General features: G+C 43.8%; 1 protein-coding gene across 5 annotated transcripts in view; it reads right to left on the bottom strand.

Annotated features, from left to right (window-relative positions):
- Positions 1 to 25,195, bottom strand: part of MARK3 (microtubule affinity regulating kinase 3) — a 112,616-nt gene extending 87,421 nt beyond the window's left edge. For 2 of the 5 annotated variants that reach the window (XM_077819424.1, XM_077819425.1), the window contains exons 1-2: positions 24,499 to 25,194; positions 929 to 1,120 (exon numbers count right to left, since the gene is read on the bottom strand). In XM_077819424.1, coding sequence (XP_077675550.1) covers positions 929 to 1,120; positions 24,499 to 24,549 — 243 coding nt within the window. In that variant the 5' untranslated portion in view covers positions 24,550 to 25,194. Of the gene's footprint in view, positions 1 to 928; positions 1,121 to 24,498 lie in introns of all 5 variants that reach the window. The other 3 variants (XM_077819426.1, XM_077819427.1, XM_077819428.1) reach the window with 3 other exon arrangements.
- Between the last annotated feature and the right edge of the window lie 942 nt (positions 25,196 to 26,137).

Raw genomic sequence — 26,137 nt, 5'->3', positions numbered from 1 at the left:
ATTCGGCGGCAGCTTTGCCGCTCTTCTGGGAGCAGCGGCAATTCAGCAGCGACTGCTTGGGGCAGCAACATTGGGAGAGCCGCCCCACGTCCTAGAGAAAACACCTGAAAAACCTGGAATGCCAGCACTAGCACTTTCTTCAGAAGATCCTCAACATAAAGTGGGAGGATCGCCACACTAACACCAGTGTCCTCACAGAGGCCAACATCTTCAGTGCTGAGGCCCGGATCATCCAGCACCAGCTGAGGCGGAGCGGGCACTGTGGGTGCATGACTGAAATACACTTACCAAAACAATTGCTGTACACCCAACTCACCAAAGGGGAAAGGAAACAGGGAGGTCAAAAGAAACACTTTAAAGACACCCTCAAGATAAACATCAAGAGATGTGGCTTTGACGCCACACGCTGCGAGGCAGTAGCCCGGGAAAGGGATAACTGGTGAAGACCTGTCAGAGAAGGAATGTCCACTTGAGGAGAATTGCCTTGCCCTGGTCACAGAAAATTGCCAGACAACCGTCACCCAGCAATCATGGCCAACACCACCTGCAACGTCTGCCAACGAGCCTGTGGCAACAATCAGACTCCTCAATAAAAATAAAACTTGTGAAAGAAATCACCCTCAACCTTGAAGAATTGCCAAAGACAACAACTTGCTAACAAACATTTCTTAAAGATCCAGTATAAAACAGGCCCTTTTTAATAAACAGCATTTTGTATACATCACTAAAAGCCAAGAATTTAGTTTTCTATATTTTTGTTTTCAACATTTCACTTTCCAGCAAATGCATAGAAGTTTTGGGGGTTTATCCATTTCTCTCTAAAGAAAAATGCCATGTTATTCTTGGACTCCACATAACGCTATTTAAAGAGCGCTTTCAGAACCAGTGCAATAGAGCATGCTTTACAGAGTTAACAAAAGCATTTTACCTCTCTGCCAGTAAGGATGTGCCTAGCCAACTTTACTTTTGCAAAATTCCCCTTTCCAATAGTTTTAAGAAGTCTGTAATTTCCAATATGAGGTTGCTCATCTGCACAGGAAGCTATAGAATTTCTACAGCGAGCTCCAGAGCGCCCAGTTCGTGATGAAACTTCTTGACGTCCTTCTCCATGAGAGGTGTGCTGTGATAAAGATAATAAATGTGTAAGATAAAGTGTTAAATAAAACAAGTACATCAATTACAAAAACGAAGTTCTGAAGCATTACATATCGCTCAGTAATTAACCTGAACTGGAGAAATTTCTGTTTTACAGCAATCTACAATTACACATTTTGGGTGTCACTAGTATATCTGATCCACACACTCTCTCCTTCTTTATGGACCTATATGGCAGCAGTTAGAGGCAGCTCTGATCAACTTCAGTATTGATTCCACACCACTGTTTAAGGGTTCAATTCTAAAAGGTGCTGAACTCCCACAAAATCCACTGAATAAAGTATTAGGTACAAAGGCTCAGTACTTTTTAGGATTTTGACATATGGTCTGATGCTGTATGGAATACATGAGACACTTATAATATTGGTATCAATAATATCCTGCCAATGTAATTAACCTTACCAGATATGCCATGTAAGATATCAGTGTAAAAGTTTAATTCGCTAAATATAATAATCACATTTATATGTATGTATCATCTTTGTATTGTAAACTATAAATATGTATTGTATATTTGTACTTCAAATGTGTGCTGTGTTTCTGGGTGACACGCCCCAGACAGATTGGCATCAGCACTATCTAGTCTGCTTGATGGCCTATCAAAGGCAATCAGCCATACAATTAACTCATTGAGAGAAGGCAGAGATTACACCTATGAGTCAGCCGGACAGTAAGGACAAGTCTGTACAGGGAACTGCAAGTGCCCATGTGCTGAGAGTTTGTTTGGGACAAAGGAAGTACAAGCCACATGGCAAAGGATATAAAAGGCAGCTGCATCTTCTCAATTTTGTCTTCAATCCTGTGCCTCACCTCTGGAGTAACTTCATTACATACAAACTGAAGCTCTGAACAAAGACTGAATGATCCAAGCTTTGGATGTGTTCCAGAGGGATTTTCGAGCCAGCAAACTCACCAATACTGTTAAGAATCTGATATATGGACCCTGAAGTTTCATGTATGTATCTGACTGCTTTGACAAGTTAATAACTCTCTCCTTGTTCTTTTCTATTCTAATAAACCTTTAGTTTTAGATACTAAAGGATTGGCTGGCAGTGTGGTATTTTGGGTAAGATCCAAACTAATATTGACCTGGTAACGTGGCTGGCCCTTTGGTGTTTAGAAGAACCTTTTGTAATAGTGAGCAGAGTTGTAAATAACTTCTCACTTTACTGGACCTAGGTGTTGATCGGGAACTAGAGAACTGGAATGCAGTAAAGGGGGTTGTGTGATTTCTTTTTTCAGCTTCTTGATAACTAGTGTGGGGGACCAGGAGAATAGTTTGTGACCGGTTGGTGAATCTAACAGTGCTCATCTCCAATTTGCAAGAATCTGCTCTCCTTTTTGCAGCCTGCTCTGACCTTGCATTTTCAATGGGGGCTACCCTAGACACCCTGGGTCACATAAGGAAGGATGGGGTTGCTCTAAAGAAATTGTTCCACAGGCTGAGTTTGCTGCCTCCTCGAAGTGTTTTTTAAAATGCTCCCAAACAAGACCTAGTTGAAAAAAAAAAAAAAAGGAAAAGGAAAACTATTTCTGTTGAATTTTTTTTTTTAACCCTTTTGTCAACTTTCTGATTATTTGTATCCCGAACTCACTTGTACTGTAGCACTTTCTCATGGCGAGGAGCCAACAGTATATATCATTTGTTAACTGTTAGCTGAATGTAAAACCTTCAAGCTATTTTCTGCTAACAAAAACTTTGCTATAACAGAAATGCTGCAATGCCAACAGAAATACATTTTTGTATAGCCACAAACTTTAGAAAGAGAACTTCAAGTATCCTGGAAAATAACCCCTAATAGCCAGAGTTTAATTGTCAAATCCTATCATGGTGGTATTTGTTTCAAGGCCTTTGGATCAACTGCTCATTCTGAAGTAACCAGTAACCAGTGTTAACATGTATCCAAGAAGTCTATATGGGAAAGGAGGATTCAATGCATTTGAGTAATCAGTCTGTTCAATTTAGTGCCATGGGAATTGACTGCCTCCGTCCTCTTGCACAGTTGCCAATTTTAGACGAACCTTTGAATTACATTTCTCAGACAAGACTGAAACCAGTGAGCTTTTGCTGGGAGCATCTACCACAGCAGGGTAGGGTGGAAGAGAATCTGGGTTTTGGTCCCAATTCTCTCCTCTTTCCCACCATATGGTCTCACTTAGATGCATAAAATAATATGGGTCCCCTTGTGTTGTCTGAATTAATTTGGTATATCAAGTCAATAACAGGTATTTTGTGAGGAGGTGAAACCTCTTTCCATGCTTCTCCTCCCATCTCTTTTTCATATATGATTTAAAGGAAACTCTATAAAACAAAGCCTTATTATGGCTTCCTTGTTTTTGTTCTCCCTTCATTCCTTTTCCTGAGGATGGATTTATTTTAAATCACTGAGTTTAATAATTATTTAAATCAGCAAGCAGGAAACTTTGACTTAAATCATCAATTTTAATATTATTTTGCATTTGTACTCTTTTTTTTTAGTTATTTTCCTAAAGCCAGGTTACCATTAAAACATGTTGATTTGTAACTAAACATAGTCTTTACAATAAATTCAGTACTACTTTTGGCTAACCAAAAGGGTATACTATATCTATATATATTTATTTAATTTAATGATATAAATTAACATACATTCAGTCTTAATATTTGAATAGTTAGAAAATATAAATGATGCATATACATATATATACACACACAAATGTGTAATATATATTACACATTATTTGTGTTGAGCAGCATTTGAATGGAAATTGGAATTCAAAGAAACATGCACAAAAACAGCATTTCAGAATTATCAGTTACATAAAACTACCTTTAATATGTTGAATACATAAGAAAAAAGTTTATCAAAACACATTTCTCATTTAAGATTGATTATCTGTAGTCAATTGAACTGTTTCCGGGTCACAATGTTCTTCAGGATTTTAGAACTAACAGATTTCATCTTCTTATGCCTCGTTTTGATTTACGGATTCAAAGAAGAAAACAAAGTTTTTCTGCTTTTTTGACTCCCAATTGGTTTCTCAACTTTGATAGACTAGTCCTTGAACTGAACTAGTAGAATAAACTGAGAAGAAGAAAATATTCTCTTTGCACCTACAAAATAGGCTACTGCTATCAAAAGCTGGCTTAGCACTTGAACACACTCTGGATCCAGATGCTTAACCACTAACTTCCACCAGTTCAGGGGTCTGACTGTGTTTAAAATTTTGGCAAATATATACTGCTTGGATATTTTTTTTACATTTTATTTTAATGATTGATTGTAGACAATTTAGGCTTTAACGCGGGTTGCCATAATTTCAGATTTAATAAGTTTATTTTTTAAATTAAAATGTATTTAAATTAAAAAATCCTTTAAAAAAAATCAATTTGTATCCATCCTGTTTTTCCTACTCTCCACTTACCCAATACTTTTCTGTATCCTCCATACTGTCCACCCCAACCCCCAGGACGTTCACCATACACACCTTTCACACTTGTGTATCTAAACACTGTCCCCAACCGCAAGTATTTCTTGCCACCTAGCTCATGTCCGTTCCGCTGTCATTTCACTGTTGGTGCTGCCCATCTCAACCTCCAAAGTGGATCCCAGTCACCTCTTCCTTCAATTCCTCACTCTGCTTGCAGCTTCTACTACTCTTCTAGCTGGGGACAGCCTAAAACCAGTGCCCCAGCAATCCTCACTGATCTGGAAGAATCACGCCAGCAGAATTCTATTTCGCTCCAAGCTCAGCTATGTGCACAAGATCACAAATGGACTGCAGGTATGACAAGGTTGCACATGCTCAAGTGTCAGTTGCAACGAAAAATGCTTCACTGATTTTTAAGGACAGAAGGGATCACTGTGATCATCTAGTCTGATCTACATAACACATGCCATAACCCTTCTCTGAATTAACTCATACTTCAAGTCCAAAACCAGTGGTTGAACTAGAGCATATCTTAGAAAAACATCCAATCTTGATTAAAAATCTCAAGTGATGGAGAATCCATCACAACCCATGGTAAGATGTTCCAATGGTTAATTGCGTTCACTATTAAAAATCTGTGTCTTATTTCTAGTCTCAATTTGTCTAACCTCAACTTCCAGCTCTTGGATCTTGTTATACCTTTGTCTGTTAGGTTTAGGAGCTCTCTATTACCAGATTTCTGGTCCCCTTGTAAGTACTGATCAAGTCATCCCTTACTTTTCTCTTTTTATAGGCTAAACAGATTGAATTCCTTGAGTCTTTCACCATAAGATATGCTTTTCAATCTTTTAATCATTCTTGTGGCTCTTCTCTGAATCCTCTCCAATTTATCAACATCCTTCTTCATTGTGAACACCAGAACTGGACACAATATTCCACCAGTGCCAAATATAGAGGTAATATAACCTCAATGCTCCTATTCGATAACCCTATATATACACATGCAAGAATTGCATTTGGCCGAAAGGGCTTATGTTCTGCTAATTAGCCACAAAGTCGCCCCGCATCTTTTATAGAGTCACTGTTTCTGGAGAACAGCGTTGCCCATCCTGTAAGTAAAGGACAAAAAATGCAGGCCAAGGTGACGGATCTTACTTTTGGCCGTATTAAAACGCATATTGTTAGCCTGAGCCTAGTTTACCAAGCATCCTAGATTGCTCCGTATCAGTGACCTTTTCTCTTCGTTATTTACCAGTCTCCCAATCTTTGCAATATCTACAAACTTTATTGGTAATGATTTTACATCTTCTTTCAGCTCATTGATAAAAACATTAAATAATGTAGGGCCAAAAAACTGATACTTATGGGGTGCCATTATAAACATGTGCTCAATACTGATTCCCTCTTTAAATTTACATTTTGAGACCTGTCATTAGAGAAGTTTTTAATCTATTTAATGTATGCAATGCTGATTTTGAATCCTTCCAGTTTCCTAATCATGTCATGAAGTTCCAAGTCAAATGCCTTATACAGATATCTAACTATATCACATCAGCCAACCTGTAATCTCATTTTAAAAAAATCTAGTTTGACAAGTTCTATTTTTCATAACCCTCTGCTGACAGGCATTACATGTTACTGTCCTTCAATTCTTCATTAATTGAATCCTATCTGAGACAGTCCATCATTTTATCTGGGACCAATTCAGGCCTATAATTAGCTGGGTTGTTTCAGAGGACAGAAAGAAAGCCAGTGTTCCAAGACTTACTGAAAACCAACAGTAATGGTCCACTAAACTCATCAGCCAACACTTTCAAAACTCTTGGATGCAAGTTGTCTAGAGCGGCTGATTTTAAAAGTGGCTGCTATATAATTAAGAAGGATGTTATTGTTGGCACAGAAAAGTGTTTAACATATGACATGAATACATCATCTGGCTTTTTCTCAAATACAGAACAGAAATACTTATAGAACACTTCTACCTTTTCTGCATTATTACTGAGAATTCTACCATTTCCATCTAGTAACGAACCAAAACGATTGTTAGGCTTCCTTTTGCTCCTAATATATTTAAGAAACTCTTTTTTGTCCTTAATTCTGCAGGTCACAGATGTCCTTTTGATTCCCTTATCAATTTTCTACAATTCCTAGCTTATATTCACTGCTTTCACTCTCCCCGTTTAGATATCTCTCTCGATGTATCAATTTCCCCTTTTTTATACCTGCTTTCACTTCCCCTCCTAAGACAAGCTGTGTTTTTTTAACCTGTGTATCCTCTCTCAATGGTACTTTCTGGACATCTAGTAAAATGTTCTTATACAGTGCCCAATATACCATTCTCAATTTTCTATTTATATTCTCTCCCCCCAACTGATTTGGCTCAACTGTTTTCAGCTTTGTGAAACTGACCCATTTGCAGCACCAGGTATATTCACATTAGTGGCTTGGAATTATTCTGTTTGCACATAAAAAAGGCAATCAAATCAATCACAGAACTAAAATTAGTGGTTGCTTAAGTGCAAGTGATTAATTCTTCTCTCTCGCCGCCAAGATCAGGCCTAATATGGAATTCCCCTAGGTGAGATGCAAGGGATTCCTGAGTTAGAAAACTTACTCCTGAGGGAATTCTGCACCAAAAAAAATAAAAATTCTGCACACAATATTTTAAAATTCTACAATTTTTATTGGTCAGTAAATAAATGTGGAGGCTCCAGCATGGCAGCGGGGAACACAGGCCACCGGCTGCACAGAAGTGGGAGACCACCCTGTAGCCTCCCTGCTCCCAGGACACTGACTCAGCAGTTAGGCTGCACCCGATCCTGACACAGCGCAAGGGCCAGGCTTACTCCATAAACACCCGAGTGCCCTGCCCCCCTGCGCCAGGCACACCAGGTGTGGGCAGACAGGCTCAGCCCAGCAGGATCCAAGTGTGGAGGGGGATCCAGGGTGGGGTGAGTGGGTTCTGTGTGGGGCAATCTGAATGCAGGTGGCTCAGTGGATACCAGACGCAGGGGGGATCAGGATGCACAGGGGTTCGTTGTGGGGTTCCAGGTGAAGGGACAGAAGGGTCCAGATTAAGGTGGCTATGTCTCAGAAAAAGTGTCTGGGGGGTATGTGGCTCAGCAGGGGTATCTGGATGTGGGGGCTCAGTGGTATTGGGGAGTGGGGCTTGATGGAGTGGGGGTCTGGGTGCAGCTGGTTGGGGCTCAGTGGGTTGCGGGTCCAGGTGCAGGGAGGGTAGGGCTCATCACCGTGGGGGTTCAAGTGCAAGGGCCTCAGTGGGGGATGGTCTGGGCGCAAAGGTCTGGATGCAGAGGGGTTAGGGCTCAGTGGGAGGGAGTGGTACGGGGGGGCCCCTCGGAGTGCAGGGGGTGAGGATCAGTGGGGCAAAGGTTCGGTGCGGGTGACTTGGTGGAAGGATTCTGGGTGCAAGGGATGAGGCTCGGTGTAGGGAGTCTGTGTGGGGGGGATCCAGGTGCACACGGGTTGGGAAGATGGAGGAGCAGCTCCCCATACAGTGACTGCTTCCCTGCTCCTCCTCCTCGCCGCCCCCCCCCCCGGTGGCTGAAGAGCGATGGGGGCAAGAAGCGGGGAGGGTACAGAGTTTCCTGCAGCTGGAGGAGGTTTCTGGAGGTGGGTCTAACCCAGACCCAGCCACTCCTTGCAGGGGAAGAGCAATTTCTTTCGTCTCCCGCCTCTAGCCCAGACAGAACTAGCAGCTGAGCCGGTGCAGGGTAGGAGCCACTAGCTGGAGAGTCCTCAGCTCCACCACCCCTCAGTGATTGACCTCTTTGCCGGCTGCTCTGGGCACCTGAAACAACATGCCCATGCTGGTGGGGAGGGGCAGGTGATCACTCTTGCGACTTCCCTGTGAAAAAGTCATTTTTCTGCAGGGAAGAAAAGAAATCTGTGGGGAACAGGAATTCTGCACAGACATAATGGTGCAGAATTCCCCCACAAGTAGAAAATTACATCTATAACTTTTTCTATAAATTCCAGCATGAGATCCGCTTCTACTTGTGAAACTGATGGTAGAGCAGAGGGCCTGACACTGTACAGGTAAAATGCAAAAGGCAGGGATATCAATTACCAAAGAATTCTGTTCCTATGCATCCTTTCAGAGCTGTAAAATGCTAAACAATTAAATAAGTCCCCCTCTCATATGAAAGGGTAATTATTCCTCTATTCCATCTTCCTGAAGTATCGGATTTACACTAGCTTTCATTTTCTCAACTAGGGCAATTTTCCACACAGCAACTTCGATGAACTTGCTAAATTAGGATGCAAATTTTTTTTAAAGAGGGATGATGCAGCAGCATATTGAGAGTAGATGAAGCCTCATTAATTGTGATGGTGACAAAAGCCACCCTTTAAGTTATAATTCTTACTACTTCTATCATCAAATCACCTTTTTAAAAAAAGTCAACGTTTATGGCTACTCAGTATGAGTTCCTATGAAAATACACTTTTTGTATTAAATTTGAGTGTATGATTATTATTTTTTTTAATAGCCCAAGCCTCCACACCCTGGTTGAAGAGGAGGTTTTCATGTACTCTTCTGTCAATGCATGTAGCAGAAGTCATCAGGGCAGCACAAGGTGACAGGCAAAGTTCCTTCTGCTACACTGGGTCTCCTCCACATGTCGAAAAAAAGACAAGAAATCTCCTACCACCTATCCAAAACATTCCCAAAGGAGCAGAGGTGTGGTACAGAGAGTAACTGATCCAGAAAGTCATACTTGTTCAGGAAAGCTTGGGGAAGCTGAGAAGCAAGAGAAGTAGTATAGTATCTCCTACCCTGCTAATGGAGTTACCCACTTCCCCTGGCAAGCAGCAAAGCTCAAAAGCTGCTTTCCTGACCAACTGCTTCAACACATTGTTAACCCATCAGCACAAGCAGATTCTCAGTTCCCTCCCACACAGCTTATCCTTAGAGAAGCTTTTGTTTTTTTCACAGGCAGAGTCCCAACCTAATACATGCAGTTCTGCCCACTGGTTTTCATCTAGTAAGGGCTTCTGTAACAGCCCCAGCCTTCTAACAGGAAGCAAAGGGCAGGCTGGGGCCATTTAATAACTTTTAAAGTCACAAATAAAACATTAATATTTTAACCCCATCTAGGGTTTTATTAGCAATTAACCTTTTTTTAAATGACTGGTGGGTTAAATATGTGGAAACAGTTTAAAAAAATGTAAGGCTCTTCTACGACACTTACCACAGCAGAGTATCACAAAATGACTTTATCTTCGCATCATGGTCAGTTAAGGAACAACTGCATTGTCCTACAGATAGCAAACTGAGGCAGAGAGAGACTGACTAACCAGAGAACACACAGGAAGTCTGTAGCACAGCCAGTATTAAAATGTATTTCCTGAATTCCAGTTCAGCGCCCTTATCACAAAACTATCACTTTTTCCATGTCTTGATACACGCAGTACCCTAATCCAAAGTCCTAATCTTTAAGGTGCTCTTGCACAGAGGTGGCTATCTTAGAAGCCACCTCTCCATTTCCAACCCAGGAAGACAGCTTTTCTCCATATGGATTCTGACTTCAGGAAGACATTTAAGGAGGAGGTGCACAGGACCTCGCAGTTGTGAAACACCTTACTGCAAGAGATCTGATTGAGCCTAAGCTTTCAGAACACAATGCAAAACCCACCTTTTCGCAAAAGCCTTCCCCCAGTGAAGAGACGACATCCTTTCTCAAGGCCAGATAATGATAAGCATGAAGAGAAAAAAGATAAAAGAGAAGAAGGAAAAAAGGAAAAAGCAAATGAAGCATGGAGGAGCACACAGTTGACATTCCTTTGGACAATGTTAGCTCTACATTACATCTAAATATTCAGAGCTTAGACACCCCGATGGGTGCATCAGGAACACTCAAGACAGAGAGGATGATTAGATTCATTAATTAGTAAGATTTCAGAGTTAAATATAGTACTCTAGGAAATTGCTAACAGAGCTGGGAAAACCTGGGGTAAATGGAATTTTATTATAAATTCTTCCAGTGGGCATAAAGTATTAAACAGACTACACACAGGGTTTGAAAAAACCATGTACGTGCTCACTCAGGCTTTCTATGAAGCTTTGTTGAGAGGGAGGTCAATTATATCAATTTCTGTAAAACGAAAACCGTCTTTTAAAAAATTGAAGTCTCTAGCTCATGTGGTTATGATGACAGCCTTCCACATAGCAAGCAAACATAAGCCAATATATAGTGCTGTCTTCCAACGTCTGTAGACATCTCCATTGCCTCTGCAGTCACCCATAGCTTAGTGCTACAGCGAAGTAAAGTGACCTGACTTATCAATGTTTATGGCTGCTATACAGAACCCTCTGGAAAGAAATTGACAGGATTCTTATTGCCTCCATTAAACTAGCTGCACCATGTGTGCTTTTTTAAATTTCAATGGAAAAACGTTAAAAATCGCATTCCCTGCAGTGTTTATAATTCAAACATCATGCAAATATTTGAGAAATTAAGTAAAACCAAGAAACTGACAAGTTTTTTCATTGTCCACGCCCGGACACAGAATGCAAACATAACATATTGGATGTCTGAAATTCAGTTTCATAGTAACCTAGTGTTACTTCTAATACAGGTGAAGTAGAATTTAATTTAATTTCCCATTACCATTTAATAAGTCACATTATCAAGTTACTGGAAATATTAGAGCACCATAAGGTATTTAACACCAGGTTCACTCCCCTCATTCACACTGAGTAGTAGTACCTTACTTCACACATAATCCAATTGACATTTATGGGACTATGCATCGTACTATTCAACACAAGTAAGGACTTGGGACAGAATCTGGCCCCTAGAGCATTAGCAGAAGTACATAGTTTTACTCCTGAGGGCATTCTGTGCCAAATAAAAATTCTGCACACATTTTAAAATTCTGCAAATTTTATTTGTCAAATGTAGAGGCTCCAGCATGGCATTGGGGAGCACATGCCACTGACTGTACAGAGGTGGAATATCACTGTGCAGTTCCTCCCTGGGACATGGAGTCAGTGGTGAGGCTGCACCCAATCCTGACAGCGCAAGAACTGGGCCTGCCCCAGAAACACCCCAGGGCCCCACCCCTCCATGGGGGTAGGCAGGCTCAGCAAGGCAGGATCCAAGTGTGGAGGGGCTTAGTGTGGGGGGATAGAGATGTGGGTTGACAGGGTTCTGTGTGGGGCAATCTAGGTACGGGCAGCTCAGTGGAGGATCCGGGTACGGGGGGGGATCTGGATGCATAGGGTCTTGTTGTGGGGTTCTGGATGCAATGGTAATGGGACTCTGAAGGAAGGTCTAGGTGAAGGTGGTTGTGGCTCAGCATGGTGGGGTCTGGGCGTGGGGAGCTCACTGTAGGGTCCAGCTGCTGGGGGAATGGGGCTCAGTGGAATTGGGATCCAGATGCAGCTGGTTGGGGCTCGGTGGGGTGCGGATCCGGGTGTGGGTGGCTCGTCGGGATGGTGCAGAGGGAGGGGGGCTCATTGGGGGGGAGGTTCTGAGTGAAGGTGGGGGATGAGGCTCAGTGGGAAGGTCTAGGTATGAGGTGGTCTGGATGCTCAGGGGCTGGGCAGATGGGGGAGCAGCTCCCTGTACAGGGATCCCTCCTCCTGCAGCTGAGCAGCAATGGGTGCAGGAAGCGGGGGGGAGGGGGGGGGGAAGGAGGGGAGGAGTTTGCAGAGCTTCCTGAAGCTGGAGGAGAAATGTGGGGGTGTGTCTGACCTGACCCTGGATGCCATGCAGGAGAAGAGGAAGTCCTGTGCTCCCCAGCCCAGCCAAGACTAGCAGTTGAGCCTGGCACAGGGAGGAACCACCAGCAGGGTCTTCCCCAGGCCAGCCTCCTGCCCTACAGTGATTAACCTCTCTACTGGCTGCTCTGGGCACCAGAAACATACTTCTGGGGAAGGTCACATGACCGCTCGTCATTTCCCTTTGCTTCCTCGTCAGAAAGTCATTTTTCTGCATGGAAGCAAAGAAATATGTGGGGGACATAAATTCTCCACATGCGCAGTGGCGCAGAATTCCCCCAGGAGTAATAGTTTCTACATGTGCCATCACACCATTATGGTCAATGTGATCAAATAGAGCATATAAAAGTTAAGGCAGAATTTGACTAAAGAAGTGGATAAAGGAACCTTCTATCACTAAACCATAAGCATTTAGTGAGATGGTTTGGATGGTTCCAAGTCAGAGTCTTGCTCTCAAAAAGAAACAATTTATTGTGAAAATACAGTGTTACGGCCTCAGACAGATAACCTTCTGCCATTTGTCCAACTAGTATGACACTCAATGAAATTGATTGGCCAGTTAAACAAGGTCACACTTGCCAAACAACAATCAGTTTAAAAAAAAAAGATCGAGAAATTAATCTTTAGTACAAATAGCCTAGACATCATGACACATACCCCTAATTCCCCTGGGAGGAAAATAATTGAATTGGGGACACACCCACTTAGTCTCAGCAAATGTGACAGAGCCCCAAAACACTGCATTCAATAGACATGCGAGGGCTAACAACACTGACTGGCCAACAACAGGATGTGTGATGCCCTGCCATATGTGGCAAAGAAATTTCCATCCCTCAAATGTTTTGTGTTAGCTCTGCATGAGAAATACTAATAACTGTGTTGGACAAAAAGAGTTCTGTTGACAGAAGCTCAGTGACAAAGCTGGTGATCATAACACCAAAGATCCAGAACTGGGAATAATTTGCTAGTTAAGGCTCAATAACCATAGACAAAAGACAAATTGCTCTTGTAGGGCAATAGGCTACTAAGGGTGCTGCTGCTACTCTGCCTCGGAGACCCCTTCCGGTGTAGTCACATCGCTGGTTTTTCTCAGTTCCAACAGACACAGCAAATGATCAGTGAGAGCCATACTCCATATACTATATGAAAATAAAAGTGTATTTTGTTGTCTAGTGCTAATCACAGGTTACAAAACCCAACATAGGAATCCTGTTTAATACAAAACATACCCAAGGGTGGAAGCGTTTAGAAAATAAAGTTTAAGGCACTTGATATTCACATATCTGGATTTGAAATTTATCATTTTCCAAGTAATATTTGCTTTATTTACTGATCAAAATGAATATTTACTAACATCAGCACTGGAGAGTAATAGCTGAAGAGGAGCAAGCCACATTCTACTCTGCATCATCAATAAAATTGCCAACTAAGTTGGTTCCAGAATCATCATTGTTAGTAAATATGTATGAAACGAAAAGGACCCAGACACCAGGTCAAGCTTGCAGTTAGAAAAACCTTGTTTAGACTTTTAATCCTGCAGGAATAAATCTGATATAAAAGCTTAGATATACAATGGCACAACAAGATGCCATTTTAGAAGACACATGCTTTGACCCATAAATATACTTATTAAATTGGACCTCAAGAGATTGATTTAAATGAAACTAAGGGTGCTCAGCACCCCTCAAAATCAACCCCTACATGCATATATAGTCTATTAAGTATATCTCCATTGCAGTTCAACTTCTACAGATTTAAGTGGAGGACATTCTCCACTCTAAACAGAACAAGGTATCCTTCTCCCATCCTCAAAAGAAGCTTGATTAGGCTTGGTCTACACCAGCAACTTATGTCGGTACATGTATGCTGCTCAGGGGTGTGGAAAATCCACACCCCTGAACGATGTAGTTATACTGACCTAACCCCTGGCCTAGACAGTGCTATACTGACAGGAGGGCTTCTCCTGTCGACTTAGCTACCAACTCTCGGCGATGGCATATCTATACGTACAGGAGAAACCCTTCCGTCGGCGTAGGTGGCATCTTCACTAAGTGCTACAACAGCGCAGCTACGGCTGCTGCAGTGCTTTAAGTGTAGACAAGCCCTTAGTCCTCCCATTTTTGTGCCAGCACAGTCCCAGAACGATGTGGTATTTGACCAAGCATGGGAGGAAGTAGCGAAAACATATGCTATTGTGAGAAACAGGGGATGGAGAGGGACACTTACCTACAATCTTACCCAGAATTATCTATGCTTGCACCACTCTTGATTTTTAGTCAACGAGAAGTTGTTTGGTTTCTTTGCAAGATTTCTGGGTCAAGCTAGAGGGGTACAGTTTTCTTTTAGTTGTTTGTGAATGTGGTGTAAAACAGAAAGAATGGAAACCACTTAATCAAAATGCAAAAATGTATTTTGTGAAACTCATCCCAAAAAAGGTATTTTAGCCGTGCCACAACACCCAATTAACTTGGGAGATACAGATTACATCAGAGATTCTCAAACTGTGGTCTGTGGACCACCAGTGGTCCACAAGCTCCATTCAGGTGGTCCGCAGATAGATCCCTCTAAGGTGCGCGCCTGGACAGCCGCACAAGAGACAATGAAGGGCCACCCACCAAATTAGTGGAGCTGCACAGGCATGGCTCCACTAATTAGGTGCCTGGACCCTGGAGAAGACACACATGTAAGGTGAGGTGGTGTCCTTTGGGGGAATAGGAGGTAGGTGGGAGGGGGCAGTGGGATGAAAAGTGGGGGGGAGAATTTGGGACGTGTAGGGCTGCAGTGTCCAGAGAAAGAGGTGACTTTCCTCAGCTCCAGGGCTGCGGCTGCCAGGGAGAGACCCCCCCGACTCCTTCCCAGCCTCAGCTCAGGGGCTGCCACAGCATGGGAGAGAGGGAGAGACCCTCCTCCTTCCCATCCCCAGCTCAGGGGCTGCCACGGCAGGGGAGAGAGGGCACATCCATCGCATTAGAAAGGTAAGACTACTGATATTAAAATATGAGTTGTGTGCTTTTATTTGCAGAACAAAAAAAATATTAAGGGTTTTTTTAATATAGCGCTTTTATCCAAAGTGCTTTACAATAGTTAGCTAACGGTACAAACAACATTTGGAAATATAATTAAGTGGTCCGCCAAGGCCCTCAGCAATTTTCAAGTGGTCCGCAAAAAAAAAGTTCGAGAACCATTGGATTAGATGATTCAGGGTAGTTCAAATTGGCATGTCACATGCCTAACTTTAACATGTCAAACTATTAACTCTTAGTACACTACAAGAATAGTCAAACATATTAGATGTAGTCCAGAAGTACAATGCTGTATTTAAAGGTATCCCAATTACTAAAAAATCCAAAGGAGTATATTTCACACTCTTAATTTAAATTTGTGATAAGCACAAAACATGTCATGTGGCGTTTCCCATGTAACTATATTATTAGTTTCCCATGTAACTATATAATATTATTAATATTTAATTTCTTCTAAGTGAAGGTGGCAATTTAATTTATAGCAATTCACAGGTTCCAAGACCAGAAGAGACCATTATGATAATTTAGTCTGACCTCCTATATAACACAGGCCATAGAACTGCCACAAAAATAGTTCCCAGAGCATATCTTTTAGAAAAACATCCAATCATCATTTAAAAATTGCTAGTATGGAATAGCTACCATGATCCTCAGTAAATTGTTCCAATGGTTAAACTCACTGTTAAAAATTTATGCTTTATTTCTAATCTGAATTTGTCTAGCTTCAACTTCCAGCCATCGCATGGTGTCATACCTTTCTCCATTAGACTGAAGAACCCATTATCAAATATTTGTTCCATATATAGGTACTTACAGACAGTAATCAAGTCACCTCTGAACCTTCTCTTCTCAGTTATCTCAATGTTTAAAATATCTTATGAAAACGTTCAAGGAGAGCTATCCCTCGAGGGGGGGAGGGGGGAGGAGGAGTCTAAAAAAAACCTCTTTTGGTAATAGGTACACAGAATTTTTCTGACCCTAATTTCATGTTGCCAGAGATAGCCTTCCGGTTACATACTTCTATTTATAATAGGACATTTCTGGTAAACATTGCATAAATCAAATCTAATCTTCCAGATTGTCTGCAAACACCCTAATTTGCATAAATTAATGTACTTTAAATAATAATATAATACTTTCAGAGCCAGATTTAGGATTTTGGGAGGGTTAGTAAGATGAATTTTTGGGCCCACACCAAACTTCACTCACTCATTTGAAATAAAAAGGGAGTGACTGGACTTCAGAGCTACCAGGAACCTCCTTTTGCAGAAGTGGAGTCCACCTACTTGTGGTTTGGTTTGTGCAAGCATAGTTTACTCTTGGAGAAATTCTGTGTCACTGTGCATGCACAGAATTCATGTCCCCCACAGATTTCTTTGCTTCCCTGCAGAAAAATGACTTTCTGACAGGGAAGCTGCAAGAGCAATCAAACACCACTCCCTAGCAGTGCAGGTACATTGTGTTTCAGGCATCTGGAGCAGCCAGGGGAGAGGTAAATCACTATGGCGCTGGGGACACCCCAGCCAGTGGCTCCTAACCTGAGCCGGGATCAGCTGCTACTCCCGGCTGGGCTGGCGGCAGGAGAGGACGGTGTGACGTTGCACTCCATATGTTTTATGGAAATATGCTAATGAGTGTGAATATAATGTAACTGGAATATGCTTTATGCAAAAGCTTATAATCTACTGAACGTGCTCATCTTATTTGTACGAATGTATCATTCTTGTATCTGAAGCTAGAAATATGAAGTATTACTCTTAAGTGCTATTGTAATTAAGCAAAGTGGGGGCCATTAATGGTGGTTTAGAATCTTGATGGCTCCCATTGACCAGGACAATTGGTTGTAAATGGCTCTGTTTACTTGTAAGCCTTCCAGTGTTCCTGAGAGTCAGGTGGGAAGAAAGGAGGCTTGGGGGGGGGTCTCACAGGACATGTGACCATATCACCTGGTACTGGAATCCATCTTAAACCTGGCGCTTTTCCATTTAGAAGGAGGGGTGGGGGCCCAGAGAGATAAAAGATTCCCACCTTGTGCCAAAGCAATAAAAGGGGGTGAAACAGAACAAAGGGGGCTGCAGTCATGAGAAAAAACCCTTTTACCACCTGAGCTGGAACTAACAAGAACTGTACCAGGGGAAAGGATTGGGCCCAAACTAGGAAGGAGTCTAGTTTGTGAAATTGGAATATCTCTGAGGGTGAGATTTACCTGTGTTCAGTTTCTTAATGTATTAGGCTTAGACATGCCTGTTTTGTTTTATTTTGCTTGGTAACTTACTTTAGTCTGTCTGTTATTACTTGAAACCACTTAAATCCTACTTTTTATACTTAATAAAATCACTTTTGTTATTTAACCCAAAGTAAGTGATTAATACCTGGAGGAGCAAACATCTGTGCATCTCTCTCTCTATATATAGATCATCTTTCAAAACTGGGTGACTGGGCAACAAAATGGTAGATGAAATTTAATGTTGACAAACGCAGAGTAATGCACATTGGAAAGCATAATCCCAACTATACATATAAATCATGGGATCTAAATTAGCTGTTACCACTCAAGAAATACATCTTGAATACTGTGTGCAGATGTGGTCGTCCCATCTCAAAAAAAATATACTGGAATTGGAAAAGATTCAGAAAAGGGCAACAAAAATTATTAGGGGTATGGACCGGCTTCCGTATGAGGAGAGATCAATAAGACTGGGACTTTTCAGCTTGAAAGAGACAGCTAGGGGAGATATGATTGAAGTCTATAAAATCATGACTGGTGTAGAGAAAGTAGATAAGGAAGCGTTGTTTACTACTTCTCATAACACAAGAACTAGGGGTCACTAAATGAAATTAATAGGCAGCAGGTTTAAAACAAACAAAAGGAAGTATTTCTTCACACAACACACAGTCAACCTGTGAAACTCCTTGCCAGAGGATGTTGTGAAGGCCAAGACCATAACAGGGTTAAGAAAAGAACTAGATAAATTCATGGAGGATAGGTCCATCAATGGCTATCAGCCAGGATGGGCAGGAATGGTGTCCCTAGCTTCTGTTTGCCAGAAGCTGGAATGAGCAACAGGGGATGGATCACTTGATGATTACCTGTTCTGTTCATTCCCTCTGGGGCACCTGGCACTGGCCACTGTCAGAAGACAGGATACTGGGCTAGATGGACCTTTGGTCTGACCCAGAAGGGCCATTCTTATCAGTGTTATAAAGGGCGAATGGTTTATGTGTTTACCCTATATAAGCTTTATACAGAGTAAAATGAAATTATTTGGGGTTTGAATCCCATTGGGAACTGGGTGTCTGGGTGCTGGAAATAGATAACTTGCTGAGCAGTTTTTGGTTGAAGTCTGCAGCTTTGGGTGTGTGGACCAGACCTGGGTCTGTGTTGCAGCAGACTAGCGTGTCTGGCTCAACAAGGCAGGGTTCTGGAGTCTGAAGCTGACAGTGGAAAATGGGCTCAAAGGTAATTCCAGCACATCAGGTGACATTCCCAAGGGGGTCTCTGTAACCGAACCCGTCAGAGACGGGACTTCCTCTTCCCCTGCAAGGAGTGGCTGCGGCTGTGTCAGGCCAACCCCAAGAAACCTCCCACAACTGCAGGAAGCTCAGCATCCTCCCCTGCTTCCTGCCCCCATCACACCTCAGCTGCAGGGGCAGGGGGGGAGGGGTCACTGTAGGGGAGCTGCTCCCCCATCCTCCCAACCCCCGTGCATCCAGACCTTCCATACCCAGACACTCCTGCCAAGCCTCACCCCGTACACGCAGAACCCCCTAGCACTCCATACCCGAACCCCACCCCACTGAACCTCAACTCCTGCATTGGAGCCCCCCTCACCCAGACCCCCTGCCTCCAGACTCCCATCCCTGAACCTCAGACCACCCCCGCACTGAGCTCCCTGCACTCAAACCCCCACCTTGATGAGCCATACCACCCTGAGCCCCCACATCACTTACCCCCAACTAGCTGCACGCAGACCCCCACCCCACTCCCCCAACACCCACACTCCCCTGCTGAGACCCCCACACCGCTATACTGAGCCCCAACCACCTTCATCTGAAAGCCCCTGCAGAGTCCCATTGCCCCTGCACCTGGAACCCCCCAACGAGCCTCTGTGTATCCAGATCCCACACTGAGCTGCCTGCACCCAGACTGTCCAACAGAGAACCCTCTCACGCCACACCTGGACCCCCCCACACTGAGCCCCTTCACATCTGCATCCTGCTGGTTGAGCCTGCCTGCCCACATCTGGTGTGCCTGGCGCAGAGGGGCAGGGCCCCAGGGTGTTTCTGGGGCAGACCCAGGCCTTGTACTGTGTCAGAGTCAGGTGCAGCCTCACCGCTGAGTCCGTGTCCACAGTGTGGGAGTGGGGGAACTGCAGGGTGATCTCCCACTTTCATGCAGCCAGTGGCCTATGCGCCACACTGCCATGTGGAGCCTCTGCATTTATTTACTGACAAATAAAACTTGCAGAATTTTTATTTTTTTGATGCAGAATGCCCTCAGAAGTAATAGCTGCCAACATCTCAACATTTTTTAAATGGGTAATCCACCACATTCACTGTGGTCATGAAGATTACTAAAGGGCAAATTGTAGTTATTTTTCTCCAATTATTTAAACTTTAGAATTCAGGGTAGTTAGCAAAATTAATAAATGCTCAAAATAGTCACCTCACCCCTTTACAGATATACAGTTTATGTAATGGAAATACAATAAAATAGAAGTATAAATAAATAAAATTAATTAGCCTGAAAGTGGTTATCTCACCCCTTCCATTTCTTCATGTTTTTTAAAATCTCATTGATTCGAAGGATTTCCATGCCATTTATATTTCCTCTCATTTCTAGCTACAGTTTCCTCATCTTCTCTCTTCAAGAAGAAACCTTCCTCTCATTCTGTCCATTTATTTTCCCCATTCTCTGTTCTCTAGAGCAGGGGTTCCCAAACTTGGTTCACGGATTGCTCAGGGTAAGCCCCTGGCGGACCGCGAGATGCCTTGTTTCACCCTCTTACTTTAAATAGCACTTTACAGACCCTGAACTACATTACCCAGAATCTTGTGAGTCAGTCACACATGTGCATCAGTCTCTCACTGACTGAGGGAGAAAGAGAGGCTGATGCGCATACGTAGCTGATGCATACGATTCTGGGTAATATAACTGAATTTATTAATTTGACATAAATGGATCTTTATGTGGGCGACGTTATTAAATCAGGAGTTGGGAATTTTTGGTGGTATATGGGAGTCTCCCTGAAATACCAGGAGACTTAGTAGGTTTGGCCAACAGCCTTCAGCTTAGCAGGTTCCTAAGATGAGCTGCTCCACCCTTGTGGCCAGAAGCTACAATGGTAGCTCAGAGCTCATTTTCAGGCAGTCAGCCAGCCTGCAGCAGTCCTCGTGTTATCAGTGGAAGTCAGATAGCTCCCCTATATATGAATCACCCCGATCCTTTTCCTGAGAAATATAAGGGACTCCTGGTCACAGATTCTTGAACCTCAATGGCCAGCCCTTCTTGGCTGGGAAACATGAATAACCAATGGCCTTAAGGGAAAACGACTGACACAAACTTTCCACTCTAATGGTTTACGTTTTGAAGGATCTTTCAGTAACAAAGAGAGCTATACATTGCCTTTTATTAAAAAATAAAAAAAAATTAAGCACTGATGAGGAGGCCTTGCCCATATGTCCAGTTAAACCAGACTTAACACTGGTTAAACTGCACCCTTTATCAGCACTAGGTAATTTTCCTAGTATACAGAAGACATTACGGAGTCCCATGACCATGGCCAAAAGGCTCCCTGGATACTCTGCATTTCTAAGCACCTTTCATCTAAAGATCAAAGTTCTTTAGGAACATTAACTAATTAAGCCTCATCTAGGTAGTTAAGGCTTCATTTTACCTTCTAATAAAATACAACCATCTTGGAGGTGGAAGAACAGTTAGACTAGGAGTGAATGATACTGTATTTTAGAATTAAAACAGGAATAAAATTAATTTTGTATCCAACTGAATTTAGAGGTAATTTAGGCAGAAAGAATGTAAATATCAGAGTTTAAATTTGGCCAGAACAACACTTTACATTAAAGATCACAGAGCAAATGTTTTTATCATTGATGGTCACGACATCTGAAAGGCAGCACCTCAAGCAGTACAGTACTATATATTTGGGTTTTGGTTCAGTGTGACTAAAAAGGAAGAATTAGCCTACTGAATCACAATACTACTAATTACAGGTATTCCTGAGTGGTCACCCAGCTCAGTTTTGCTTAACTTGCAAATCTGCTTTGATCAGAGTATAAAGTGACATATCTGTAAGCAAAGGTGACAAGCACTGTACATTAATTAAGAAAATTACTGAGGAGTTTGTTCTGTATTTTGAAACCAGAATGAAATACCCTGTGTGGAAAAAAACTTCATCTCTAGCCCCAATGTCAAATAACATGTTTCCAACGTATTAAACTAGGATTTAAACCAAATTATAGAACCAGTTTTAAACAATTTCTAAAGTGGTTTCATAGAATCATAGAATATCAGGGTTGGAAGGGACCTCACGAGGTCATCTAGTCCAACCCACTGCTCAAAGCAGGACCAATCCCCAACTAAATCATCCCAGCCAGGGCTTTGTCAAGCCTGACCTTAAAAACTTCAAAAGGAAGAAGATTCCACCACCTCCCTAGGTAACCCATTCCAGTGCTTCACCACCCTCCTAGTGAAAAAGTTTTTCCTAATATCCAACCTAAACCTCCCCCACTGCAACTTGAGACCATTACTCCTTGTTCTGTCATCTGCTACCACTGAGAACAGTCTAGATCCATCCTCTTTGAAACCCCCTTTCAGGTAGCTGAAAGCAGCTATCAGATCCCCCCCGTCATTCTTCTCTTCCGCAGACTAAACAATCCCAGTTCCCTCAGTCTCTCCTCATAACTCATGTGTTCCAGTCCCCTAATAATTTTTGTTGCCCTCCGCTGGACTCTTTCCAATTTTTCCACATCCTTCTTGTAGTGTGGGGCCCAAAACTGGACACAGTACTCCAGATGAGGCCTCACCAATGTCGAATAGAGGGGAAGGACCACATCCCTCGATCTGCTGGCAATGCCCCTACTTATACAGCCCAAAATGCCACTGGCCTTCTTGGCAACAAGGGCACTGTTGACTGGTTGATCAAGATGAGGCCAAAATGGAATTTAAAAACTTTGATCCAATGCAGCTAGGAGTACGATGACTGGGCAAAACATCACAGGGGAATCTGTTTTAGCCATTTGGAAGTTCAGCTGAATACAAGAGGCCACTACAATTTTCATTTTTAATGCTTTTCTTCCACACGGCAGCTTTGGCCCTTGGGCTGAAGCCCATTGAGATTCTGCAACAAAATATGCTTAGTTGACTTTTTGCTCAATACAGCCCTTAGCCGGCAGGTTGTACCAAAGGCTAAAACAAATAAAGATCATAGAAGTGAGAAATGAGTATTATGTCAATAAAATCCAAATCCTGCCAATGCAGTGATTCTTTTATGCAGCATGTTTTCTAATGCTTTGTCTGGTCTTGTTTTAAAATGTCTCAAGCAATAGGGCTTCCACCAATTCCCTTAGAAGGCTACTTGCTCTCTAACAAATCTAGCAGTTTTTCTTAATATTCAGCCTAAATCTTCTTTTTCCTTATTTCAGTCCAAAACAGGTATCTCTCTCCCCAATCACTTTCACTTAGACCCAGCATATAGTTTCTAAAGGACACTGGGTTATATTCATAAAGAAAGAAATATGAATAATGCTCACTGATTTTGCTAATTTGTGCTTCAGAGCAGTATAAACTACAACTCATCTGCATACCTTCTCACACAAAAAGACCAGTTTTTTTCCTAATAATTTTTCCTTTTAGAATGATTATTCTGAGGTCAAATAAGTTTGGTCTCAACTTTAAGCAAATAAGGTTCCTACTTAGAGAGGGTTTGTCTCACTGAGTTTGATTTTTGATTATATTAAGTTTCTACATACAATTTATTTACATATTAAAAATATTTCAGATAAAATGCTAACTATATTACTGTTTGATTGAGCTCATTAAAAACATGCACTTTTATTTAGAATATGTTTAGCGTTCACTGCCAAATACTACCTTTTAACAGAGGAAGGACTTTCTGACTTTGCTGCTAATTCAGAAAAGGGGACCTTCCAATATCATCTGAACAAGTGACAATAAAACTATTATTCTAGTCATTAATAATCATACAAATTAGAGATGGAAAGACTTATTATCTAGGTCATCGAGTCCTCCCCTGCCAGTACAGGACTGTTCTCTGCACCCTGTTTACTAGTGCTTTATTGGCTTGTTTTAGCGATTATTTTACATTTCAGCTTACAAACATCAGATCAGATGGATTCTTTTTCTCAAATTCTGCATCACTAATATACGAGACAGTACTGAATTTGCACCATATAAGATACATCATTAAAACATTACAGGGTTTGTCTTTTTTTTTTTTTTTTTTACCACCACTAGTAAAGCAAGCTCTTGAAAAACACTAAGTTAAACCGTAATTTAAGTAATTTAATAAGCAGGCATTGGACCTCAATGACAGCACTCACACTAACAATACTCTTCACACACCTGTGAAACATCTGTTTAACAGGTTTCAGAGTAGCAGCCGTGTTAGTCTGTATCCGCAAAAAGAAAAAGAGACTAACAAATTCATTTGAGCATAAGCTTTCATGAGCTACAGCTCACTTCATCAGATGTTTAACAGCATCCAGCTGCCAGGACAGTGCCTTGAACCAGTGTCACAACAGTAGGAACATAATATATACCCACAATGCCAGGCTCCACTTTGGGGATTTTAAATTACACAGTTTGATTCTGTACAGGGTCTTTCATTCAAATTACAACTATGGGTTTATATTGGCACAGAGAGGGCCAACAACTGCTGAAACAAATGCACATTTCTCTCTAGCAGTTTTTCTTCTGAGACATTTGTGTGTCTGGACACAATACAACCACCCCTCTCTACGCAGGCCGTCCTTTGTGTAGAGCAGTCACATTCAGCCACACAAGCGACACAGCCCCCAAGGCACATCAGCCCACCCGTTCCCTGGGTGACGGGCAGGTCCGGCCAACCCAGCGCCCACTCGCCCCCGCCCCAGAAAGCCCAGCCGGCGGCCCGGGTTACTTACATTCTCGGTGTCGCGTTCATTCACCGTAGGCAAGGGAGTTCTAGTGGACATTTTAATTCGCTTGTGCCGGAGCCACTGGCTGCTTGCGACAGCAAAACAAAACACCCCCTCCCCCAACAAAAGCCGACCACCCCCCCCCCAAGAATGCTTGTCACTCTGCTGCGAGACAGCGGTTACGAAGGGCCACCATCAAAGGGAAGGGGTGGGGGGGCTGCTTATTTCCACCGCCGCCACCCCACTTCCGAGCTATATTCCAGCCTGGCGATGGAGCAGCGTCTCCCCCGGGGAGTCCTCCGGGCTCATCCTACAGCCAGCTTAGGAGCCCAGCGCGCAGAGAGGGGGAGGGCGGGGGGATCCTTGCAGAGCGCAGCGGGCTGAGGGGGGCGAGGGAGCGGCCCGGAGAAGGCAGCGGGGCGCTGCAGAGCCCGGCCAGGAAAACAAGCCGCCGCTCCGCAGCCAGCTCCGAGCACTGGCAGCCAGGCAGGCCCGCTCCGAAGCGCTTCCCCCTCCCTTCTCCCCCCAGCCCCGCTTCACCGGGCCTCCGCTAGCATGCCGGGCCTCCCCCACCCGCTCCGCCGCCCGGCTGGCCCGGGCTCCCCTGCGCCTTCCGAGCCGGGTGTCAGGAGCCCCGCGGGCCGGCTCCGGCAGCCTGCAGCCCCCGCCCCCACTCCACGGCTCAGCGCCGCCCGCTCCGGGATGGAGGATCCAAGATGGCCGCCCGGCTTCCTCCACTCCGACTTGAACCGGAAGAGCCCGCCCCCTGCCCTGGCGCTGGGCTGGGCGGCCGGCGCCGGCTGCTTGTTGCTAGGCGGCTTGGCCCTGGCGGGGCGCAGGAGGGGAGAGGCCTCCGCAGGGACTGAGCGCCCCGGGGGGCGGGTGGCACCCAGTCAGCTTCCCTGTGTGTCAGTCCAGGCTTGGGGCTGCTGAGCTCACCCACCCAGCCCAGCCGCTCAGCCACAGGCGCACCCACCCCAGCAGCCACGCAGCCCAGGTGTTGGGCTCCTGGCGTGCACCAGCAGCACCGCCCTCCTCGCCTCACGGGGCATTCGCACCACCCTGCTCCACCTCGTGTAGCAGCGGCACCAACAGCACCGCCCTGCGCCACCTCCGTGGCCTTGGCAGCACTGCCCTGCTCTGCCTCTGTGGCATTGGCCCTAGTGGCAGCACGCTAGTCACCTTGCGTGGCCTTGACGCCACCCTGCTCTGCTTCGGGTGGCATTGGTACCGGTGGCAACGCAGCTCATGTGGCGTTGGCGCCAGCGGCACGGATCTGCTCCACCTCATGTGGTGACACTCTGCTCTGGCACGCCCAGCCTCAGCCCGAGTGGCCCTACCCAGCTCCGTCTTGCATCGCACAGGGCACTGCCCTGGTTGGCCTTGCATGGCAATAGTGCCATTGCCAGGGCCCTGCTCCACTTCCGCCGGCGTGGCGTATGCCGTGGTAATGGCCCAAGTCACGCTGTGGCCCAGTAGCAATGCTGCCATGTAGGGGCAGTTACTGTAAATACAATAAAAAGAACAGGAGGACTTGTGGCACCTTAGAGACTAACCAATTGATTTGAGCATATTTGGTTAGTCTCTAAGGTGCCACAAGTCCTCCTTTTCTTTTTGTGAATACAGACTAACACGGCTGCTACTC

This window comes from Eretmochelys imbricata, chromosome 6 (genome assembly GCF_965152235.1).
Source record: "Eretmochelys imbricata isolate rEreImb1 chromosome 6, rEreImb1.hap1, whole genome shotgun sequence".
NCBI lineage: Eukaryota > Metazoa > Chordata > Testudines > Cheloniidae > Eretmochelys > Eretmochelys imbricata.
The sequence above is the reverse complement of the archived record's forward strand: the minus strand, read 5'-3'. Positions and strand labels throughout refer to the sequence as shown.